Source organism: Mytilus galloprovincialis, chromosome 13 (genome assembly GCF_965363235.1).
Source record: "Mytilus galloprovincialis chromosome 13, xbMytGall1.hap1.1, whole genome shotgun sequence".
In the NCBI taxonomy this organism is placed as follows: Eukaryota; Metazoa; Mollusca; class Bivalvia; order Mytilida; family Mytilidae; genus Mytilus; species Mytilus galloprovincialis.
In genome coordinates, this window is record NC_134850.1 from 46,649,832 (window position 1) to 46,669,674 (window position 19,843).

The 19,843-nt window shown below is 33.2% G+C and overlaps 2 protein-coding genes across 2 annotated transcripts in view; both read left to right on the plus strand.

The window, feature by feature from the left end:
* The window catches only part of LOC143057107 (uncharacterized), a 28,460-nt gene extending 11,259 nt beyond the window's left edge, over window positions 1-17,201 (plus strand). The window contains exons 2-4 of the mRNA XM_076230346.1: window positions 12,347-12,487; window positions 15,032-15,162; window positions 16,555-17,201. Coding sequence (XP_076086461.1) covers window positions 12,347-12,487; window positions 15,032-15,162; window positions 16,555-17,193 — 911 coding nt within the window. The 3' untranslated portion in view covers window positions 17,194-17,201. The remainder of the gene's footprint in view (window positions 1-12,346; window positions 12,488-15,031; window positions 15,163-16,554) is intronic.
* A 132-nt stretch (window positions 17,202-17,333) lies between these two features.
* Window positions 17,334-19,465, plus strand: LOC143057108 (dual specificity protein kinase shkA-like). The gene has a single exon (XM_076230347.1). It carries the CDS (start codon window positions 17,787-17,789, stop codon window positions 18,669-18,671), a length of 885 nt encoding a protein of 294 aa, XP_076086462.1. The 5' UTR covers window positions 17,334-17,786; the 3' UTR covers window positions 18,672-19,465.
* The last annotated feature ends 378 nt before the right edge of the window (window positions 19,466-19,843 follow it).

The window sequence follows — 19,843 nt, forward strand, 5'->3', positions numbered from 1 at the left end:
CCTTTAACAGAAATATAAAAATTTCAAAAAATTTGAACCAACCGTTTTGTCAGAAAAATTAACTGGTTATATAGCAGTTTGACGAACACCAATTTTGATCTTCGAGAAGCTTATTATTCCCTTTACTTGTAACACAACGTAATTAAAACGTATCACTGACTTTACAGAGTTATCTCCCTGTAGTGTTGGGTACCACCTAAACGTCCAGTGACAAATGTCATGTGCATATGAAAACGACAACACGTTATATATGTACCCTGCGTAGTATTAGAAAGACACGTTCAATCGGATTTGAGAACATGCTACAGACACAAAAATTAAGGCTGATTGAAATCGTTAATAATAAATTCATGCATATTCCAGCGACCAACCCAGATCACGCTATATTGAAGTGACACACTCTTGAGTAAAATGCAAAGAAAGTCAAAATAAAAATGCTTTTACTGGAAGGATAGTGTTGCATTGTATTATTATTTTTTGTCGAGCCTTCGACTTTAGTCGAAAAAGCGAGACTAAGCGATCCTACATTCAGTCGTCGTCGGTGTGGCGGCGTCCACAAATATTCACTCTGTGGTTAAAGTTTTTGAAATTTTAATACTTTTCTTGAACTATACTGGATTTCTAACAACCTTGGACAGAAGCTTGTTCATGATCATATTAAGATAGTATCCAGAAGTAAATTTTGTAAAAATAAAATTCTATTTTTTCCGTATTTTACTTATAAATAATGGACTTAGTTTGTTCTGCGGGGAAACATTACATTCACTCTGTGGTTAAAGTTTTTAAAGTTTTAATAACTTTTCTTAAACTATCCTTAGTTTGTACCAAACATGGACAGAAGTTTGTTTATGATCATAAGATAGTATCGAGAAGTAAATTTTGTAATTAAATAGATCCATTTTTTTCCGTATTTTACTTTTGAATGGACTTAGTTTTTCTGCGGGGAAACATTACATTCACTCTGTGGTTAAAGTTTTTAAAAATTTAATAACTTTCTTAAACTATCCTGGGTTTGTACCAAACTTGGACAGAAGCTTATTTATGATCATAAGATAGTATCCAGAAGTAAATATTGTAAAAAGATAACTCCATTTATTCTGTATTTTACTTTTAAATGGACTTAGATTTTCTTCCAGTTAACATTACATACAGTCTGCAGTTAAAGTTTTCAAAACATTTATTAGATTCATTCACTATCCTAAATTTTTACTAAACTTGGACAGAAGCTTCTTACAATCATAAGATAGTATCAAGAGGAATATTTTTATTGATTTTTTTCCTCATTTTTGTTGAGCCTGCGATTTACAGCAAAAGTAGGCGAGACACTGGGTTCCGCGGAACCCTTACAATATTTTTTTTTACTCAAGAACATCTCATTTTTAACATTTTCAATGGGAAAATATAAAGGTAGCACAACTATTTTCGTGGCTAAATAACTCTTAACTGACACAATTTCAATTGTCCAACCCATTAACAGACTTTATTCACACAATTTTCACTAAAAACGTGGTATTACTCACGTTATATTACAATTATGAAATATTTACTAATGTCAATTTATATTTAAGAACCAAAGTAGTATTTTGTGTCTTTTAAATGATATCTAAAATTGTTTGTTTCGCCTTTTATTAAAAAATTGCTATGCGTGTAATCATAAATACTACATACTTGCGCGACGCCTTTTACTTTTACTGAAAACTGCGCAGACTATGAAATATTTTTAAAGGTGGAAAATGTTCTTTGATAGATATCATTTTGTCAGACACTTTTCTTTTTTTGATTTAATTCTTATAATATGCCAAAAATCTGTATATTTGATCGAGTTTAACATTAAATTGTTCGTTTTACTCTTAACAGACGTATAGCCAACCCGATTAACAGACCCACTGCCGATATAGCCGCATACTCAATATAGATTAACCGACCAATCTCTCGGTTAGCCGAGTGTCGGCCGTGAATATGGGGGTAAACCGGCATTTTTAATTTACAATTTTTAAATAATTTGGTATTGTTTATTTATAAAATATACAAATATTTTTATTTTAGAAGAAAATTGTATTTTATTTTCCATAATCCTAAAGAATAGATATCACTTCGTTATATTATATACACTTTTTTGTCCGTATCTTCAAAAATAGTTTTATCCAAAATTCTGCAGACAATGCTATAAAGGGAGGGGAGATTATTTCAAAAGATAACTTTGTATAGATATGACTTTGAAACTTTATTTTTTGTAAAATATTTTGAAAAATTAACGGTGACCATCTCTCTGTCTTTTTTTAAAAGCATTATAGGAGAGTAAATTACTTTTTTTTTCTTTTTGTGTAACTACAATGACAAAAACTTCATATTTCCCCTATGTATTCCATACAAAATAGAATCGAATTCATAACAGTGTGGCTGTGGACATTGATTGGCGCAGTTTAATATCCCATTGACTGGGACAGATTAGGTGAACTTTCGTCTATAACGCCCATTGCTCACGACGTCCTTAGTATAGACATTTAAACTGTGGGGTCACCAAAGGTTCTGAACGCCTAAATAAAATAATTCGAAATACTAATCAGGAATTTGTGTTTTGAAAAAAGAATGACTTACTGGCTTCAAAAGTTGCATTGCATGTGTTGATTGATTATCTTTTTCGGACGTCAAAGAAATTTAACAATTGCGATTGTCGAGTTATGTCATCTTTTAACTTTTATCTGGTCTAAAAAATTATTATAGAACGAATGCATAATACACTTTCAAAAGTTGTGCAAATACAGAACATATAGACAAAATATACTTCTGCCCTGTCTTTTTCGTACTTGAAAGATATTGGATAGTAAGAAAGCTACTTGGATTAAACATTGTGAAATTTGCATGCATTTACGGTATTGCATTGGTAAAACTGTTCTGATATACTGCTACTATACATGTGAAAAACACTTGGCAACAGAAACGCATTCATCTTATTTATATTCAAATCGACCCAATTTACATAGAAATGGACGACTTCGTGCATTTTGTGATCACAAATAAAATATGTTCCGGACCATACGCGTATGGTCCAAATACTCATACGGCCCGAACACATACATGATAATCTGTGCGTCATAGGTCGTCTATTCATTTTTTTTTCTTTTGTTGATGGATGTGACGTCTTTCTGTGAGTGATTATTTATTTTAAATGACTTTAAACTTTCTTGCAAATAATTTAAAACCAAGACTTGAATTAAATGTCTAAACAAACCATGATTTTTTTAAACATACATCACATCCATTGAAAAAGGCTAAAATTCGCCAGGTCTTTAATTTCAACTTAGTGAGTTGACTAAAGTAATATTGCGGACCATTTTCCAATGTTCATGCGGTATTCTTATTTTTTTCTCTCGCTCAACTTTCGTGTTTGTTTTTACATGCCAAGACCTCTTGGAGCTTTCATTCTATAAAGTGTGTATTTTTCTAATGGTTGAAGGCCATACAGGGACCTATAGTCTGCTAACGCTTGTTGGTCCATGGAAAGAATTTGTATGATTGTCTATCACACCACATATTCTTTTTTTTACATGCAGTAATATCTATGATAATAATGAGAATTGAATTGTCATAGAGACAACAACCCAACCAAAGAGCAAAACAAGCCCAAGACAACATGTAGATCTTTCGTATCAAGGGAATTGATATTAATATATTTATTTCAGGTTAATAGTATTAGGCCATACTCAAGTTGTAAATAGATCTTGTCGTCAACTTTTGCAACCAGCTTCTATGTTTCTATAATGCACCGTTCATCTTTTTTTTGGCCTCGACCTTTCCATTGGACAGACAATTTTGTTTTCGACTATTTTTAAAAGATGCATTTATTTACAAAATCATACAGGACGCATTTGATCCTCCTGTCCCAAGTAAGGAGCCTCTGGCCTTTGGAAGTCTTGTATGTTTATTAATTTTTGTTCGTTTATTTGTTTAGAAGTTAAGTATGACGTTCATTTTCACTGAACTAGTGCACTTTTTATAATAGTTTTTCGATATCGCTCAGGCAAAAATAATCATGAATACAATGCCTACCCATGTTAAAACTACAATAAAGTATAGTTTGTATCAGTTATTTCTTAAACCTACCATTTTGTTTTGTCTGTGTTGGATTTGTGTGGCATTAAAAAATACAAGAGTATAAACTACACAGTGCAACTTCCAACAAGAATACAAGATTTATTGAATTTCAAATGCGACCAAAAGTAAAAATTTGCTCGCAGCGGAAAATTCAACAGTTTGATTTTCAATTGAAATAAAATAATTGTTATGATTTACACACCGTTACTTTTTCCAATATAAATATTCGAAGTATATTGTTTGTTGTTTCCTTTATAAATTTACATCATTTTTAAAAAGACCACTTTGTGACTTCGATATTTAGTAGACTATTAAAGCGATGTTCATTATCTTTCTTCTGCTGTAAGTTTAATTTAGTTATTTTGCCATGAATGGCATCTCGTATGTTTTTAAATTTGAATAAAGGGGAGTCAGGTTGTCTTATACATCAATGATACACACACCAAAAAAACGACAAAAAATAAAATAAGGTGCAACATTCATTCTCCATCAAAAGAATACATCACATGAATGTACTTTTTGTAAGAAAAATACCAATTTCGTGAGAAGTTGTATGTTGGACTTGAAGAGCAAAGGCAAATTGACAAATATCTGAATGAACGGATCGATTTATGGTTTATACCAACAACGAAAAAATGATTTTATTTTGTCATCTGGAACTCTTCACAAACAAATCCCACATGGTTAGCATTGAATGAATAGAAGGTCACTCTTAAATGATTTTGTTCCCTTAATCAATAAGATAATTTGTGAAATAACGCGGGTCCCCATTACTTAAAAGTGTGTTTTTTTTACAATGAATAAACTTTTTTTTATCATTACTTATTGATATCAGCTCTGAACATTATCATTCTTTAAAGTGAAACTGTAGTAAGTGATGGTACAAAAATTATTTAAAACAAATTCCTTAAATGATTTGTGAAAAGAAAGTTTCATTGTATGTATCAAAATGTGTTAAGAGCCAGTCTGTGATAAAACCATGCAAAATGGTCCAAATCCAAAATATTCCAATCAGACTGATATTTTGTATTCTAATGCAATAAGTTTGTAACGACAATTTTCATTGGACGTTGACAAATATTTTGAGGGGTTAGATTCCACGTTCTACCAGTCCGTAACTAAGAAAGCCACCATTTTGAATTCCGATATTTTTTAGGTATGTAATTTCCTCGTAATTTCTAAAAAATAAACAAGATAGTCACATTCTGAGCCTCAAAATCTTCTTTTTGTCTATATTGAAACCATTCTGAAGCGTACGAAAGGTAGAAATACGTTTAGTATTCATGTTTGTCAACCAGAGCATACATATGACGTCACATTGTTTAAATGCTAAAGACGATGCAACAGTTTCGCGGACTTTTTCATTTATGGCATTTTCAAGCCAAAATATTTATTAAATGAAATTTCTGTTAATATGTGGCATTAGAATGGAGATAACTGTATTGTATTTTAAGCTTGGCCTTCGTAAAACTTGATTTTACTGTCGCAAATATCCGTTTACCTATCTCCGCTCCGCGTCGCTAGGTAAACTCAATTTGCGACAGTAAAATCGACGTTTTACGAAGGCCAAGCTTAAAATACAATACAGTTATCTCCTAATTTTAGATACCTTATATGTAATAACTATTTGTGCAAAATATTTTGAAAAAATATTCAGCCATTATTTGTGTATGCTGAACATTCGATAATTGTCTTTTTCTGTACTGACAAATGGCCATTTCAAGCCTATTTTAGGGTATTTTGACCTGATTTTTTTTTGTTTTATAGAAAAAATACAGCTTAATGATAACAAATATCTTAACTAACAACTTAAAATGAAAGGAAATTATGATAATTCAAAAAGTTGTGAGATTTCTCAATACCCCTACTAACAGGTTGAAATTGCATGGTTTTGAAAAAGTGCCGATTCAGCAAAAGGAGTAGGGACGGTAAGGACCGATTTTGGCCTCAAATTTCATGTTCATCTGACGAAAGATTTTGATCACTTTTTAAACACTTAAGTGTCTATTTTATTTGAATCAATTAGTTTCTGTAAAAGTTTTCAACTGATTTAGTCATAAAAAACGCACGGATTCAAGCTGAAATATGAAAAATCTACCAAATATGCCGAAAAATGTCATTTTTCAGGTGGTTTTTGTCAAAAATGAAAGTGGCCGCATCCGTGTTCATCCTCAACCTTTATATATGTTATGTATTATCATAAAATACAACTTACATTTCAATATTAAGGATGAACACGAATGCGGCCACTTTCGTTTTACACGAAAACCGTCTAAAATTTAACTAAAATGCTAGAATTGTGAAGATTTCAGTAATTTAGCATGACTTAATGGTGCTAGTATCCGATATATGTGCATTGTATTGTCAAAATCAACCCACATCTATGTAGCAGAAGCATTCTACTGTCCAATGAATAACTAAAAGTTTACATTTTAACAATTTTGTAAAACTGCTATATTTTGGGGCCAAAAAGGGCTCTTACTGGACCTACTCCTTTGTATATTTTTAAAGGCTTGAATCTTGTAAGATCATGTTTTATTTTCAATAAAATGTAATATTTCATGAAGCTTATATATTTATCTACAAAATGCAAGAAAATGGTGCTCGGCAAATGATACCTTCCTACGAGAAAAGATTAAAGATAGGCGTGATGGCCATTTTGCCGATTTTTTGATTTTTTTATCTGTTTCATTAGAAACTTTTAAAAGTATGTAATAGTCAAAATATAAGAAAAATAATGACTGAACTAATGTTTACTGGTTATATTAATTGAATAAACCAAGTTTAACTTAGTTTAAATTATAAAAGATACTAAAGGAGTAAACCCGGGGAAACCGCTTTTTTGCATTTTTTGCCCCTAAAATGAGCATTTTTACCACATGTTTAAAATCTTAATTTATTCAAAAAGTAAATTACTTTAGTAACTTAAAATGGGCTGTTTTATTTACAATACTATGCACACTCATGAGGTAATATCAACATGAGTTCTTCACAATTTTAGCATTTTATAATAATCTAGTTTTTAGACGCTTTTTTGTCTAAATTCAAAGTGGCCACAATTGAGTTCAGTCTTAAATTTTTAAAACATGTTGTATTTGATAATGATTCATAAAACTGTTTAACATATAAGAGATAGAGACTCAACATGAATGCAACCCCTTGCAATTTAGACAAAAATACTATCATAAAAGTACTAAAAATTCTAAGCACGTCTCCTTCAGATGAAATCGGGGTATTTTCTTTTCTAAAAAGTATGAAAATGTAGATAAAATTGTACAAACTGCGCAGCCTTGTACATCCATGTTATCTATTTCCAGAAAAGAGGAAGATTTAATAGTTTTGTGAATTTCATAGAAGTGTGCCTTTTACCTAGAAAAGTGCTATATTTTGTATATTGTGATAAAGCTTTATGTCAAATATAAAGAGACTACTCCTAGTAGTTCCTGATAAAACTGGAACTGAAATTTTGTGACGCTGACATGAACCAGTTCGTTATCCCTATGTCAATTCTGGGAGAACAGTGGACATAACAGTAATGTTAAGTTTCCTCCTAGAATGTAATCTCTAGCAATTTGAGGCTTGGGAATAAGACATGTAAAATACAGATGGCCTATTACTACCAGCTGAGACAAACACAAATATTTCAAATTGCAATAAAATTTATTTCATAACCACATGTAATAACCAGATACTCCGCAGGGTGCAGCTTTATACGACCGCAGAGGTCGAACCCTGAACAGTTGGGGCAAAGTATGGACACAACATTTAAGCTTGATATAGCTCTGAATTTGGATTGTGATTAAATAGTTGACACAACAGAATGAGTGTGGTCTAAGAACTTAAACTTAAAAACTTAAAAAAAATTAATTTGACATTTACCCATTATGGTCCAATATCCAAAATATAGACTTCAATGTGGACCAATTTGATAACCGGGCCCAAATATTAAAAATCTAAATACATGGTTAGATTCAGCATATTGAAGAACCCCATTTATTCAATTTTGTTGAAATCAAACAAAGTTTAATTTTGGACCCCGATTTAGACCAACTTGAAAACTGGGCCCATAATAAAAAATCTTAGTACATTTTTAGATTCAGCATTATCAAAAAAGCCAAGAATTAAATTTTTGTTAAAATCAAAATAAGTTTAATTTTGGATCCTTTGGACCTTAATGTAAACCAATTTGAAAACAGGACCAAAAATTAAGAATCTAAATTCACTGTTAGATTTGGCATATCTAAGAACCCCAATAATTCATTTTTTGATGAAATCAAACAGTTTAATTTTGGACCCTTTTTGGCCCCTAATTCATAAACTGTTGGGACCAAAACTCCCAAAATCAATCCCAACCTTTCTTTTATGGTCATAAACCTTGTGTTTAAATTTCATAGATTTCTATTTTCTTATACTAAAGTTATAGTGCGAAAACCAAATATCTTTGGATGACAACGACGATGTCAACGGCAACGTCATACCAATATACGACCAACATTTTTCATTTTTTGCGGTTGTATAAAAACAAATATACACAGATAAATGGTTAAACTGTTGAGCAGACATACAATTACCCGTCCACGTCCACTTGTATTTTTGTCCATCTGATGAGTTAAGCCTTTTTCAACTGATTTTTATAATTCGTTCTTATGTTTTACTGTTATACCACTGTCCTAGGTTAGGGGAGGGTTGGGATCTCCCGCTAACATGTTTAACCCCGATACATTATTTATGTATGTGCCTGTCCCAAGTCAGGAGCCTGTAATTCAGTGGTAGTCGTTTGTTTATGTGTAACATATTTGTTTTTCATTCATTTTTTATATACATAAGGCCTTCAGTTTTCTCATTTGAATTGTTTTACATTGTCTTATCGGGGCCTTTTATAGCTGACTATGCGGTATGGGCTTTGCTCATTGATTAAGGCCGTACGGTGACCTTTAGTTGTTAATGTCTGTGTCATTTTGGTCTCTTGTGGACAGTTGTCTCATTGGCAATCATACCACATCTTCTTTTTTATATTGTCATTAAAATGGTAAGATTTTACTGTTTATGTACATGTAATATTATGGTGGTCTACCGTAAAGAAAAACGTGCAAAATGGTCTAAATACAAGTTTTTAGTCATGAATGAACATGATGAAGGTATTAGCAAAAAAAAAGTAAAAGTTTGATAGATCTGAAAAAATTTAACATAATAAAGTCATCAATATCTATTTTAACTAAATATTAAACAATTTTACAGCATCAGAATTTTTTGGGATAAAAACAAGCATTCTGTGAGTAATACATGACAATACATAGTCCCCAACCCTTTACAAATTCATTGTAATGGAACAAAATTTTAACTTGATCTATAATTTGTCATGGTGTAAACTACATAAAAATATCGAGACAAAATCTTCAAGCAAAACAAAAAAAAACCTTGTTGAATTCTGACTATCTAAGTGAATTTCCTATGTCCAAAGACCACAACTCTGCACACAAATATCAGACTGGAACAAAACTGAATCACTAAATACCAAAGAAAAGTAAAAACATTCAAAATGTCATTTTGTCTTTAAAAAAATGAGTTATTTCCGTTTGAACAGAAATCTTCTAATGAATAAGTATTTCATCAAAAATTTAATTCTAGAGAAAGGGCTTCAACTGAACAAAGAGAAAAGCTTAAAGCGTGAATAATGAATTCGACCTGTAACTTGTCATGATAAATCAATTAACCAAATATCAAATCAAAATCTACAAGCACAAAAAGTCTTGATTTGCCGAAATGACAGATAGACAGACTGACAGACAAACGCAGTGCAAAGCTAAGTCCACTTAGACGTTAGCCGTTAGGAGACTTAAAATCAAAATCTCAAAGTATCAACAAACAAGAAAGAGATGTTCTTTGGAGAGGGAACATTCAAGATAATTTTGGAAAAGCTTTCGATTTTTAAAGAAGAAGGGTCACCTCAAATGTCTTTTTTTTTTATCTTTATTTAATCTGAGATATAAATCAAAAACTTTTATATGGCACATTATATATGTACATATAAATTTTTTTCGTAGATGAAAAAAAATGGCCCCTTTTTTTTCATACGCTCTAATAGACACAGATTTCGAATCTAGACACGCAATGAGTGATTGCCCCTATAATTGGTTGCATTCCAATCAAAAGTTTCAAAGAGGAAGATTTTTTGAAGTACAAGTATGTTCACAACTCTGTTTCATATAACAAGCTTTTTAAAAGACTGTCATCAATTGAAAGTATGTGAAAATCAGGTGCTCCGCAGGGCGCAGCTTTATACAACCGCATTGGTTGGACCCTGAACAGTTGGGGCAAATTAAAGTTGGTCACAATGTTCAAGCTTGATGCTGTCTGAATTTGGATTGTGATTGCATTTTTGACAAACTAAAGGTTTTTGTTACAAAATAAATGTGGTCAAAGATCAACAAATCTATTGCAAAATACTGTGCAATTGAAGATTTCTTCTTGAAAATAGAAAAAAAAAGAAATCCCTTAAAAAATTGTTTACAAATCCCCCCACCCCCCTATTGAAACCCCCTTTAAGGAATAACCCTTAAACACAATCCCATCCTTTCCTTTTAAGTATAGAACCTTGTAGTACAATTACAGAGAGATCCATATACTTAAACCCAAGTTATTCTTTGGAAACTAGAAACATGCTTCTTTTAGGCCCTTTTTTGGCCCCTTATTCCTACATATTTCGGACAATTAATCCAAAACTAAGTCCCAGCCTCTCCTTTGTTATATGGAGCATTGTGGTACAATTTGAGAGAGATCCATACAATTACACACAAGTTATTGTCTTGAAACTAGAAAAATGCTTGTTTTTTGGCCCCTTTTTGGCCCTTAATTCCAAACTTTGAACCCATGACCCATTTAAATGAATCCAAACGTTCTACGTGTGGTTTTAAACATTGTGATACAATATCAGAGCAATTAAAATACTTATACACAAGTTATTATCCTTAAACTATAAAATGCTTGTTTTGGCCCCCTTCTGTGCCCTTAATTCCTTAACGGTTGGGTCCATCATCCCCAAAATCGACCCAAACCTTCCTTTTGTGGTGAAAAAAAATCATAAAGATCTATACACTTAAACTAAAGTTATTGTCCTGAATATAAGTCTACTTTGATCAGTTTTAGTTAAAATATTAAGGGGCAAAAACTATTACAATTAGTGCATTTTATAGATATTTGGGAGCATTTTTTTACCAATTTCCCAATATTTGCCAGGCTAAATTTTTTTACTTGTCTTAGAACTGATATGCACCTTTAAAAAAATCCTAAAAGTTGAAAAAAATAAATATGATCTTGAGAGAAAACACCTACTGAGTACATGTACTACATGCAAGTTATCTAATACATCTGTTGCACGAACCTCTCTGGCAACCTGCCAAAAGGTAAAAAAAATGTCAAAATGCATTTTTTCTTTTATTTATATAATGTTCTTTGCAAAATATAACAAGATAATGCTATATTTAAGAGATATATCAATTATCCAGACCTTTAAAAAGTACCTAAATATGGTTATTTTTTTTGCATTTTTTTATAATAATTCACAAATATGCAAATAAGGCTGTTAAATAAAAAATAGTGTGAATTTACAAAAAAAATTTTTTTTATTTTAACTCCTAAATACCCAAAGATTTTGGAAATATATATAATGTTGCCCAGTTATAACTACCAATTTGGACGAAATTTGAGATTTTGCATGGTTTTATGGCAGACTGGCTCTTAACAAGAGATTATTTAAATCCCCACTTGAAGGCCTCCGATAGACTGAGTGAGCATAAAATCATCGCCAACGACAAACAAGTTATAGGTGAATGTTTCAGTATAATTACTAACAAACGTTTTACCGTCGACCACACTGTTATGAATTTGATTCTAAGAGGATTTTGAGAATCAATTATTTTAGAAATATCATCGGTGACCCCAAATTGTTATGGCGTTTTTCAAATACACATGTACCAACATTTCAAGAGACAATTTTAAATCTATTTTTTTTATTTAGAACACTAAATTAACTGAAAGTGATATGGTGACAATCTTTTTTGATAGTGTTTACATTTTTTTATATTTGGGAGAGGGAAAAGATCTTCAGTTACAGAGAAAAAAAGGTGTCTAGTTGGAATTCCAGTGCCTATGGCGTTAAATTATAGTGTGCAAACCGTTTTTTATTGTTCCAAATACTGGAACATGTGTTGTTAAAGTTTTTTATTTAATTTTTTACATATATATTTTTTAGTTCAAGCATTTCCGGCAGCAACAGCTCTGGCATATGCAGATGAAAATTCAGAAAAGATAGTAATCACTGCTTCTAATGGAATTTTCAAAACTCCTGCAGATGGTTGGACTAAGGAAGGTCGAACATATTTTGCAATTGAAGGTAAGCTATAGCAAGATTGTCCAAGAAATGTTGTGACCCTTTAATCGACTTTCGAATGTGAAAAACTCACGCTATTTTCAGATCTACAGTTATTGATTGATTAATTGGATGACTGCTTACATGGTTGATTGGTTGTTGGTATAAATCCAGTGGCAAATAGTTCATGCATATACAGGACGGGAAAAAACATGGAATATATTTTGAAACAGAAATTCGACTATCAGTTTTACACAAACACACACAGAAAAAACGAGTATAAAAATGGTAGATTATAGACTAGTATAATCATGGTTTATAGATGAGTTGATTATTCCCAGCTGTTTAATGGTGTTGTTGACTTTTCTTAACCCGTTTCTGCATAATCCGTTACTCGACATTAAATATCGGTTAAGAGGTCACAAAAACATATAGGTTAGATAAAGTTGCGTGCTTCTAGTTTTTATAATTTATGTGTCACATGAGAAACAAGTTGAATCACAGTCTTAGTAATTGCTCCTTGTGGCAAAAGCTTTTAAAAATTATTCTCAAAACAACCACCATCCATCCCCACCTCATGATTCACCTTCAATATTTCAATGACAGGGAAAGAACTCAACAAGTGAACCTTTTGAAATATTTCACTTATCATTCATAATTTTCATTCATTTTCCAAGCATTTTTCATTAAACATCTCCAACCTCAACTCAACACCTTAAAACAATGTAGCCCACCGTCACGCGGGGGCTGGTCCACTGCCACGCATGGGCCGTCAGATGAAGCTTCGCTTTGTCATTCTTTTGTCAGTTGTGTTATTCAAGTTGAGCGTAGTGGCTTGTCAGCTCAGGTGTACTTTCCACGAAAGAACCGGCTCCTGACAAAGTTCTGAAGCAAAATTATTTTTATTGAGTGATTTCCCAAGGCCAAACAATTTAATATGTTTTATATATTTACTACAGAAACTACATTTTCATTTTATTTAGTGTAATATTCATAATAAATTACATTTACACAGTATTTAATTTAGTATCGATGGTTCCGTGAACAAAATTTATTATTGAATCTACAGTCTGCTGACATTACATTAAGATTACATTCACCAGACAGGACCCTTTAACAAATTTGACCTCACGATTTGTAACAGATGTTAAAGTTTAACACAGTGACGCTAATGAGCATATCGACACAAAATAATTTCAGTTTGATGTCCTACGAAGATTCTTATACTAACAGTTTGATTGATTAGGAGAATAAAATAATTATTACAGAGACTGCATGTGGTATTCGTCACAAATCATAATGTGATATTACACGTGTATAGCAAACTGCATAACATGAGACGCATGGTATAATCGCCATTGAAAACCAGCTTCACAGTTTAAATACAACATTTAAATATGTTACCCGTGACACCCCTCATTATTTTTCTCTAGAAGTCCTAGAATAGGCCGACCCTACCCCCATTTTTAAGACATTTTTTTCGAATTTTGAGCTCTAGTTTCAGATTTTTGAACATAGCGCCCTTCGATACCTAGCGCAAAAGAAGTGCCTGTTTTTCATCTACAAGACCTATATAGTCATACCCCGTAACACCCCTCATTATTTTTCTCTAGTAGTCCTAGAATAGGCCGACCCTACCCCCATTTTAAAGACATGTTTTTCGAATTTTGAGCTCTAGTTTCAGATTTTCGAACATAGCGCCCTTCGATACCTAGCGCAAAAGAAGCCCCTGTTTTTCTTCTACAAGACCTATATAGTCATACCCAGTGACACCCCTCATTTTTTTTCTCTAGAAGCCCTAGAATAGGCCAACCCCCCTAATTTTTTGACATATTTTTCAAATTTTGAGCTCTAGTTTTAGATTTTGAACATAGCGCCCTTCGATACCTAGCGCAAAAGAAGCGCCTGTTTCTCCTCTACAAGACCTATATAGTCATACCCCGTGACACCCCTCATTATTTTTCTCTAAAAGCCCTGGAATAGGCCGAACCCCCTAATTTTTTGACATTTTTTTCAAATTTTGAGCTCTAGATTAAACAATGGCATAAAAGGTGCTATATTTTACAGGTAGGACTACTTTTACATACTTTCTAAATTGAAATGGGTGCATTGGTGGCCCTTCACCTACAAAAAATCCGTTGATAGATGCAGAGTTATTGTGGTACTGAATATTAGCCTAGAAAGTTATGCGACTTGTTAAATCAAAGGATTGTATAAAAGCCATTTCAAAATTGAGTTAAAATTGCTATATTTTAACTGATTTTCTGCCTTTTTGAATATTTTTTTATTTAACGGCCGTTGTTGTCTTATTCTGTTTTTTGGTTTCTCGATATATCGCCTTATTGTTCGCTGGCTTATTGTTCGCTAGCTATTGTTCGCTAGCTTCTGCCTGATGAAGTAGACACTGCAAATTTTTCATTTGCATTTTGTGTTTCAAAACATACTAGTGAGGTGAGAGAAATATTTTTGAGTTATCAAGTGTATTCCATCCAAATAACGGAATTTTAGCTTTAAATGTTTGAATAGAGGTATTTGGTTTTCCCGTTGAATATTTGGAATATCTTTCAGGAAACTCTGTTGAAAGTGATAAAGAACAGCACATTAAGGATATGATAACGACTATCAGAGAACAAAAGAAAAATCCTAAGAATGATTCCAAAAAGGTAGAGAAAAAACATTCAGACGGAGAAGAGAATATGGTAGGTTGTATTTAGTAGTGAAATTATAAATATTACTTGCACCCTCCAAAATGTGTAGTCTTATTATTCACATACGCAATTAACTGAGTAGCAGATTTTGCTTACATAAAAAATTGGACTACGGACGTTAGCTATATTCGCTAATAAGAGGTATAAAATAGATGTCATGGTGAAAAACAACAATTAAAGTCCTGTTTCAAACTAGATTTACTTACTACTATTATGTTGTGTCAAGCACATCTACCTCATTTGCTTTTTTTTAGCTAGCTTTTGCAATTACTTGGCGTCCGTAGTCCTTACTCATTGTCCGGGGCTAACATTTTTTCAGAAATTATCTCCTCTGAAGCAACTCGGCCAATTGTATCCAAACTTTAACTACAAGTTCCTTAGGGTATCTTGTTTGTAAATCATATTCGGGTTTTGATCCATAAAAGAAATGGCCGATGTTACAAAACATAGAACAAATTTGCTTCCACAATTTGAAATAAAATATCATTTAAAGTCACCTTTTGTTATCTATGGTTGATGACCCGAATCGAGGCCAAACATTGCCGTCACTGTTTTAGAAGTAAAAAATTGATAAAAAATTCAAACAAAAATCTTCTTTGTAACCACTTGACAAATTTAAACAAAACTTGCGCCAGTAATGTTCCGTGGATGGCCCTCTATCAAAAGCATTTCCTATATATGGTCCTGTCGAATTTTTATTATGCCCATGATGACCTCTTATTGGTTGACACATTTTCGACTTCTCGTCAGAAACAGCTGGACCAGTATGAATCAAACTTGGCAGCAATGTGCCATGGACTGTCCTCTATAACAATTGAATCCTATGACCCTGCGAGATTTTCAATATGGCTGCCTGGCTTCTGATTGGTTCACACATTTTCGACATCTCATCACAAATGACTGGGCTAATTTGAACCAAAGTTGGTAGTCATGTTCCTTAGATAGTCTACATTGGATCAAATGACCCGCTTGATTTTCAGTATGGCCACTATGTCCTCTGATTGGTTGACACATTTATTAATTCTTTTTACAAACTACAAAGCCAATTTCTACCAAACTTAGTAGGTATGTTTCTTGGATAATCTTCTTTCAAAATTGTGCCCAATTATCTGTTCTAATTTTCAAAACGGCTATATATATCAATGTTAACGATTCAGGCTCGCAGTAGCCTCCCGTTCACCCCTTTTTGTTTATCTATCCAATATTTTGTCACCTAAATAATGTTTCTTATGCGATATAAGCACTACAAAGTTAGTTATATCAGACAGTCCTCTTGCAGCTTTTCTTGACCATTTCTGTAAAAGGTTAGGACTTGTTTGAGCCAAAACCGTGTTTGTTTTGCCAGAACCATTCTCTCATATTTGTTTTCATTACCTTTTGAAGGATATGAACGCACTGAAAAGAAAGCATGATGAACAGTATACTCGAAGTAGGAATCCAAAATTATATATTGGTTGGCAACACTACAAGGCTGGACGATACAAGCAAGTTTTCAAAGCCGATGGTGGCAATGTTCGCCAACTACCAATAACAACGCTTGATGTAGAAATCGATGACGTTGTTCTATTGGGAACAGACGTATTTTACCCTGATGGCAAATCTAAATATGGTCCTTTGAAGGAAATGGAGCTATACCTTGCTGATTCCTCTGGTCAGAAACTGACGTTTGAAACAGTGAAAGGAAAAAAACAAAATTTAGGCAACTATCTAAGATGCAATGGACTGCAGTTGTCAAAATGTACATTTTATCTGATGACAAAACTAAGAAAGGATCAATCAGTAAATTCAAAACATGAACCAATAGGCGTTTCCCTACACAGTCCGTCAAGCAGCTGCGTATCAATTCAGTCAGACAATTTCAAAACTCCGCAGCAGGATCCTGTATCGAATCAAACAAGAAGCCTAGTACAACAACAAGCAATTTCCGACCAACCTCAAATGTCTATTCTTCTGCCTGTTGATGAATGTGGGATTGTCAAAGAAAAACAAGAAATTGTTATAAAATATTATCGAGAACGTTAACTTTGTCCAAATATTCTGAGGACACGTCAATAATAACATGCAGTTCCATTCGGCAATGTAAAGATATCACCTCTTTCGACGAACCTGTTGCAGATGACGAAGTTTACAACCCTTGCAACAATGGATTTTCTATTTGCAGAATGCAAATTGGAGGGAAAGATTTCCTAGAAACTGAATTTGAAAGGACAGATGGCATACTGAAGAAGACTACCCGACATCCCTCAGCCGGAGACAACATAAATGGACTTATCATTCACGAGGCTATTGAAATTTGGGGATATGATGAAGAGAACCTCTTGATTGGATTAGTAATTGGCACCACAGAGAATGTTATGTATACATGGTTCAAGGATAACGTCATGACCAGCAGTGGATCAATGAACATAATTGTGGTTTCAGAACCTGGGGTATATTCGTGCGAAGTCTCGTTGGCTGATATAAAACAATTGTCAAAAGCCGTGCAAATCATTGCTTTTTCAGATATTGACGACAGAACCAGTGGCTCTATCCAAGAAGATTTATCTAATCGTTGCTCCCATCCACCGCCTATTTCAACTTCTACTTCACGAAACAGTGCTGTACAGTCGACAAGTATGGAAAAAGGCTTCCCTAGAGACGATAAAATCATTGCTACGAATCGACCCGCTTTTGCTGTTCCAGAGGTTTTTGTAAAAGATCTTAATATAAACTACTCCTCCGTTGTAGGAAGAGGAGCCTTCGGAACCGTCTATAAAGGGAAGTGGACCGGATTGGAAGTAGCAATAAAGGCCATACCAATCACGAAGAGAGCAAGAAATGCAATGGAAAAGGAAATTAACATAAACTCCAAATTACGCCATCCGAACATAATTCAATTCTTGGCTGTCGCCCGAACAGACAATACCATTTATCTTGTGCATGAATTTATTATGGGATGCAATATGGAGGATGCAATTTTCAGTGCAGCAACAAAACTTGATATGGACATCAAAGCTAAGGGCAAACTATATATCATGAAACAAGTGGTCCAAGCTGTATCATATATGCACTCTTTGGAACCCGTGGTTCTCCATCACGATATTAAACCGTGTAATATATTAATTAGAAAAGGTTGCTTAACAACAAAGGTTTGTGACATGGGTATAAGCAGATTGAAGTCTGTTGGTGCAGCCACGACAACAGCAGTAGGCAGTACTTGTGGATCCCCGGCTTACATGGCACCAGAATGTTTGCTCCGGCAGGAAAACACATCCCCGTCAACAGACATATGGTCACTGGGTGTAACTTTTATCGAGTTTTTCACCGAAAAAGATGCATGGTTGGTTGATGATGAGCTAGATCCTGTTGCAGCTATTAAAGATAAGATGAGACAAGAAGTGTCACCAGTAGCTCAAGGTTCAGATATACCAGAAAATGTCATGGTTGTATTAAACAAATGCGTTCATTTTGAAACTGCACTACGACCAACTGCCGAAAAAATACTGCAGGAATTATCGTAGACATGGCAAATAGAGGACAAGAAAAATTTACAATGTGTACTAAATCTGCTTGATTTTGAATTTAGTTTTCGTAAATGACCAGCTGTTGTCTGTCATAACCACAATTCGCATCTTAGTATTAGGCATACAAATTAACTGTTTGTTTAGGACTTTAAATGTACTGCTAACCGTAGCTACCTTTAGCAGACTTATTAAAGTAAGGAAATATGTGCATATCTTGTATGTCATGTGTAAAAATATGCATGTAAGTTAAGATATATACATGTAGTTTTGAACATTTTGTTTTGCGTGAACCCACATTAACGAGTTAATGTAGTGTCAATGGGCCATTCAGAATTCTTTTATGAATTTCGGAATTCCTCATAGTTTTTTGTTTTGTTTGTTTGTTAGTAAACCATTCGGAGTGAAACTCGGAATGCATCAGTTTTCTTTAATTATATAAAGATACAGTGTAACCCCGCCTACTTAACGCGCATCAGGTTACGCACTATAGTTGGCTTTAATTGCCGAAAATGGTATATCCACAGTGGGAACGGAACTGTACGGTTTTTTAATATTTTGGTCATTCGGGAGAATGTCAAGCGGTGCTCCGACATTCGAAATATTTTACAGCAGCGGAGAAAGGAATTTTTTTTATTACTTTTAGCTCTGGGGCTAACTTGTAATGCATAAGAGTAAATGTTTTTACCTGTCATTAATATTTTAACTATCATGGGTGCAGAAAACATTCGTAAGGCAAGCAAACGGGGAAAATATTGAAATAAAACTAAGAGCTCCGACCCAAATTATGCAATTGGCTGCATTATGACTTTAAAAGATTTTTTTTCAAAAATGTTAACCTCTATAGTCAGAACTAATATATAGTTTTTCCTCAAATTTAACATCAATATCATATCATTTCAAATAGTGCTTAATCTTTACAAAAACATGAAACTAAACAGTTTTCACTGTACGGTCGCTTGTCGGTAAACAACTTTCGACTGTATTATCACTTGGAGCAATTCTGTACTGTCGCTTGGGAGCAGTGTCCTAATTTTGGCTAGAGTATTCATAAAGTGGATCGATTTTAGTATGTTCTAAATTCATATCTCCATCAGGAATTAAAAGGAGATAACTAAATAAATCTTTTTTTTAAACCAACATAGATTTTTTTCATTATCATATTTATAACA

Coding starts and splice junctions, on each gene's coding strand:
- LOC143057108 (XM_076230347.1), top strand. CDS start 17,787: ATGGAAAAAGGCTTCCCTAGAGACGATAAAATCATTGCTACGAATCGA.